A 6,324-nucleotide genomic window follows, 5' to 3' on the forward strand; every position below is an offset into this window, starting at 1 on the left:
CTTTATTTCTGACTTTAATTGCTTTGTCACAATCACTATTCCACCAGGGTACATTCTTGGTACGTCCACCTCCTGTACTTTTCGGGATTGCTTCCTCAGCAGATTGAATTATTTCATTAACTAAGTCCTCATTAAATATGTTAAGATCCACCTGGTTTTCCTCTTTAAATTTTTCAAACCTGTCTGCACTGATCTTTTGGAAAGCATCCCAATTAGCCTTTTCCAATTTCCATCTAGGAATCTGCTTTTCCTTTTCAAAGCTTATCATCATGCCTACAATAGTCCTCACAGGATAGTGATCGCTACCCACTGTTGTATTATTTAGCACTTCCCATGTGCTTATTCCTGCTATTGCACTGGTTCCAAACGTCAGGTCAATTGCTGATTCTGTATTTTGTGTGCTATTATATCTTGTTCCTTTTCCTATGTTAAGACACACCAGACCATTATCCTCTAAAAAATTCCTCTACAACTACACCATTAGCATCTGTGTTATTGCTTCCCCATAAAGAATTATGTGAGTTGAAATCCCCACACCACATTACATTTCCTTGCACTGATCCCCCAACATTACTTAATATATCTAGACTTAATTTCTCACATGGATTATAGTAATTAACTATATCTATATAACATTTATCTGTCCATATCCTACTCACAACTGCTTCATGATCTGTGTTTATTTGTATAATTTTGTATCTCATTCCATTCTGTATGAATGTTGCAACTCCTCCCCCTCTACCAGATTCTCGATCTCTTCTAATTGCAGTATATCCCTTTATAACAAAATCCAACGGTGGTTTCAGCCATGTCTCCTGAATACAAATTACATTAGGTCTTTTTCTCAAATTATTAATATATTTTTTAAACTCTTGACCATTTGCAATTAAGCTTCTTGCATTCCACTGCTGTAATATCAAGACCATTAAGATGATCCAGTCCATGCCTGAGATGGTTGGGCATCTTCATTAAGAATATCTCTAACATCATCACAACTCATCCCCTTCACTTCAAGGTACTTTTCAGCTGATTTGACAATTATTTTGATCCTTTCATTCCTGCTCTTTGTCTGTGCTGAACAGTTAATTATATCTGCCATAAACAGTACAAAGTCATTTTTATTCACTAACAGAGTTTCCTCCTTTAACTTATCACATCTTTTGCAATTTCCTACACCTTTGTTCTTAGTGTCATTTTGTTTTGTTACCTGTATGTTTCCTGACACCACTTTTGCTGCTTCTGCATAGCTCATTCCCTGGGAAACCCTGATTCTCTGCACCTCTGCTGCTTTTTTGCTAACCTCGCATCCACGGTACGCGGACCTATGTTCCCCTCCACAGTTGCAACATTTCAGTTTTGCCCCCTCATCACATCTGCCATATTCATGTTCTCCTCCACACCTGCCACATCTTTGCTTTCCCTTGCAAACCGCCGCTACATGGCCAAATCTCTGACACTTAAAGCATCTTAAGGGTGGGGGAACATATGGTCTCACATCATAGCACATATACCCAATAAATATCTTTTCTGGGAGTTTTTCTTCATCAAAAATGATCAGAACCGATAGACTGTCACTTTTAATTCCATTTCTACTTGTTTTCAGACGTTTGACCTCACTCACTTTTGCATTTGATATATTTTCTTTCACATCATCATTAGATACTCTTATTGGAATCCCTGTCACAGCTCCCCTGACTAGTTTCCTGCTTCTAGCCAATGTACATTGCACTTCCTTGCCATCTATTTTATACATTTTAAGTGCTCTCCTTTGTTGTCCACCATCCCGACATACAATCAGCAACAAGCCATTTCTCAATATCTTAGCACTCCTTACCTCCCCGATCTCTCTGTTTATGCTTTTAGTAAGCCGAATTGGATTCCAGTCCCTGAACGAAGCTCCCTCTTGTGCAAGACTAGCGATTACCTTAAACTCCTCTCTCCTTTCCTCTGTAACCGCTGCTCTCTCTTCAAAATCACTTTCCTCCGACCGATTTCCATTCTTTTTCCTCTTTTTATTCCTGACTATACTCCATTCTCCTTCATACCTCCCGCCACCTTCTTCCATCTCACTTCCCGCACCGTCACTTCCTTCTGCCATCTCTCTCATCCAGTCACAGCCCAGTGTTGCCACCGCCAATCCAACCAACCACCATCAGCTGATCCTCTCAACAGCCACAGCCAATCACAAACAAGAACAAGTGACATGAAGCATAAACAACCAATTAAATGTGATAAAACGAAACAACAGAGGTCTTCACGCCAATAACATACAGGCTTACTATATACATGCCAATAATGTATATCGAATAAAAGATAAATAAAGTGTTCTAGTTGCTCACGGTAAAGTCATGGTTGATAGTTTTGACTAATTTGTGGTTTGTGTTTCAGTGTAGTACAGTCCAATTTTCTTAACTTGAGATCTTAGTTGCTGAATGTGTTTTTTTTTACCTGTGCCCTATTATCACAGGTGTCCATTTGAAATAAACTATGGTCTCTTGGGAGGATTAATCATTTTTAATTTCTTACAGACAAGAAGGGCTGAGGTCAAAATGACAGCTGGGTTGGTAGTTCATAATGTTCCTCTAGCCTTTGCGGACCACCTGGAGCCTTTCCTAAAAGACTATTTTGGAGATTCGAAGACAGCGCAGGACTACAGGTGTGCCAGGACTAAGTCATCCTGCATTACTAATGAAGCGCTCGCACCTTATTTCACCCAAGAGCTTGTGCAGGAGCTCAAAAACAGCCCATATACTCTTGTTACAGATTAGTCAAATGACACAGGTATTTCCCAAACTATTTATCTCTTCTGTAAAACATTTGCTTTGTGTAAACATCAAACAACATGTACATTTGTATAATTCTAACTCATCACTATAGGGGTGCAAAAGATGAACCCACTTACTGTGCGGGTCTTCATGGGAAGCAAAGTTGTCCACCAGTTTTTAACACTAGAAGTATGGAGGACTAAAAGGGACAGAATGAAATAAATAAATACATCTTTAAATAAATACTTAAAAGTGTCATTAATTAATTAAAATGGGAATTAAATAAATAAATGTGTCATTAAATAAATAAATGTGTCATTAAATGTGTCATTAATTCATTAAAATACCAGTTCATTTAATGTAAAAACATATATATAATTATTTCATTATTTATTTAATTATTTCATGGACCGGTGTTGCAGTGCTTCATGAATTAATTTTATCTGTCAAACTCACCCATCAAAGTCAGTGGGCGGATCCTAACACCTGATTGGTTACCCGGCACAGCAAGCCAAGACAGATCGACTTCAGATAATCGATTGATGCAGAGCAAGTAAACATATTCTAGAGTGAAAGTTTTTAACTGTTTTGCTTAACCCAGACGCTCAGGTTGCATAACCTACAGCCCAGAGACTTTACTAAACATCAGGTAAAGCATGCTGCAAGAACTGAGGCACTCTGCTTTGATGTGGACACACTACGGCAGCACGGGATTTTACCTGTGTCTACACCGGCTGTCACCAGGGAGAGGAGGGAGCGCAAGCGGTGCAAACGTAAACAAAGGAGGGGGAAGAGAGCCGGGATCCACGCTAGGCTACAGGCTACAGGCTAAAGGCTACAGGCTACAGGCTAAAGGCTACAGGCTAAAGGCTATAGGCTAACCCCTCCAGACCAGCAGGACCGTGGCTCTTGCTCTCTAATGTTCGCTCCCTCGACAACAAGCTGGACGAGCTACGCTTGCTAAGACACCCGCAGGAGAGAGACTGCTGTGTGCTTGCTTTTGCGGAGACATGGCTCCATGGAAACATCCCATCCCTGCAGGAGTAGAGCACTGAACACTGTCAGAGACCCTCTCCCCCGCTCCACAAATACTTTGAGCTGCTTCCATCAGGCAAACGGTGAAAAGCAAAACCGCTAGAATGAGCAACAGCTTCCTCCAGAAAGCTGTTAGACTTTTAAACTGCTGACTTTACCATCACTCGGGGATCCTAAGTGAAAAACTCTATCTCATTTTGTGTGCACTACTGCTGTATGTGTAGCTTAATGACAATAAAGCTTGATTTGATTTGATTTGATTTGATTTGATATTCTGACACACTTGGTGGCGCAACCTTTACTCGGTTCAAGCAAATGGGGGATTTGCAGGAGCAAATGTTACTGCGGTGCGCGATGCGTGCTAGATAGGTGCAGCCACAAAATGTCGAGAAGTTGCCCAGAACTACTCAGAGAAGCAGCAACTTTAACTGGAGAGGCTCTCAGCAGAACTCCCCCGGCTCCGGCAGACTTCCAGGCTTCAGACCTAAGCAATCGATTGGGCTAGATTCACGTTAGTCCCGCCCACTGACTTTGATGGGTGTGTTTGACAGATAAAATTAATTCATGAAGCACTGCAACACCGGTCCATGAAATAATTAAATAAATAATGAAATAATTATATATGTGTTTTTACATTAAATGAACAGGTATTTTAATGAATTAATGACACATTTAATGACATTTATTTATTTAATGACACATTTATTTATTTAATGACATATTTATTTATTTAATGACACATTTATTTATTTAATTCCCATTTTAATTAATTAATGACACTTTTAAGTATTTATTTAAAGATGTATTTATTTATTTCATTCTGTCCCTTTTAGTCCTCCATATAGAAGGGCCAGAATTCCATACCTACTAGAAAGGCCATGAGAGGTCATTTTGACCGCCAGATTCTAAACTCTTATCTCTCTTGATAAATACCCAATATGGAGAGTAATGCATTTGTTGTGTTAAGATTTTTTTTTTTTAATGAAATAACACCAAAATACACATTTTAACAAATTTATTTAAACTTTTTTTATGTTTTTGATAATCACCTAAAGCAAGTGATAATTATTTAATTCATTCACACCAATATTTTTCAGCAGAGAATACATCCAACATAACTCACTACAATAAAATAACAATTGATCATATCTGATTTGATCATACACACAAGTATTTTTCATCAGGATTCATCCAATATAGCTTATAACAATGAACTAGCAATTGATCATATCTGATTTGATTATGAAATATTTACAACACATTCATAAAAGAAAATAATTCAAAAAGCTTAAAATTAGCTAATAGAACAAAACAAAACTACGTATTAACCTGTATAACAACTGGTTATACAAATAGCTTCCTTGGCTATTTAAGCATCACAGTCAACACAAGTGACCTCTGTTCTTCCCGTGCAATTTCCACACACAGGTTTTTGGCATTTGCAGCAGGTGTGGTTGGTTTTATTTTGTGCGCAGCTCCTCCGGATCTGGCACTGCCTCCGTTTTGGTGTCGGCTGTGGTGACTGATGCCTCTGCTGACTGGGTCCTTGGGTCAACTGATGCACTCTTTTCTCCTCCATGAACTGTCCTCTCAGCTCCTCTGCCAGTTGCTGGATAAACTTCCTCCTAGCTATGTGGCTGCTGGTGCACTCCTTGAAGAGGATGTGAGCATTGATCCCAGCCAGGTCAAGGATGTTATAAAACACTGCAACTGGCCACCTTCTTGTGGAAGCTTTCACAGAGTACTTCCTCGCCATTTGATCAAGGACCTCAACGCCATACTTGGTGTTGTTATAGTAAATCACAGACTCTGGCTTTGCCTTTGGCCCATCTGTGATGCTTACGCTTGTGTGCACTGTACTCAAAATGCACACATTCTTCCTGGGCTTTCCCTGGTAAATGGTGAGCGTTGCATCACCACATTTCAGCACCTTTGTGCTGAACAGCTCAGCTTGATCTTTGGCAGAGGGGGGCAACTCACGCTTCATTTTACTCACGGTTCCAAGCAGGCTGGTCTTCTTGCCCTGTAAGGTGGTAGCCAGTTTGAGGGAAGTAAAGTAATTGTCAGTGGTAACATTTCTCCCTTTCCCTAGGAATGGCTCTGCCAACCTCAGCACCACACTCTCTCCCACAAGCTGACCTTTGTCCCGTGTCTCATCCTTCCCCAGAAATGGAGCTCCGTTCAACATGTATTTTGACTCGACATCAGCAGCCAGCCAAAATTTGATGCCAAACTTGTCTGGCTTATTCCCCATGTACTGAATGAATTTACACCGTGCCTTGGTGGGGAACAGCTGCTCATCAATTGTTATGTTGGCACCAGGTTTGTAGCAGGCAATGCTATTCTGAATAAACTTGTTCCATACAGTTGAATTCAAGGCGAATTTGTCATCCCGTAGACGCACATCCTGTCAAGGTTCAGTCAAGAGTTTTGTGTTCTAGTTGCTCACAGTAAAGTCATGGTTGATAGTTTTGACTAATTTGTGGTTTGTGTTTCAGTGTAGTACAGTCCAATTTTCTTAACT

General features: G+C 40.0%; 1 protein-coding gene across 1 annotated transcript; it reads right to left on the reverse strand.

Moving 5' to 3' along the window:
• Nucleotides 1-5,169: 5,169 nt before the first annotated feature.
• On the reverse strand, nucleotides 5,170-6,054 carry LOC115361474 (uncharacterized). The gene has a single exon (XM_030054844.1). It carries the CDS (start codon nucleotides 6,052-6,054, stop codon nucleotides 5,170-5,172), a length of 885 nt encoding a protein of 294 aa, XP_029910704.1.
• Nucleotides 6,055-6,324: the final 270 nt, after the last annotated feature.

This window comes from Myripristis murdjan, chromosome 7, assembly GCF_902150065.1.
Source record: "Myripristis murdjan chromosome 7, fMyrMur1.1, whole genome shotgun sequence".
In the NCBI taxonomy this organism is placed as follows: domain Eukaryota; kingdom Metazoa; phylum Chordata; class Actinopteri; order Holocentriformes; family Holocentridae; genus Myripristis; species Myripristis murdjan.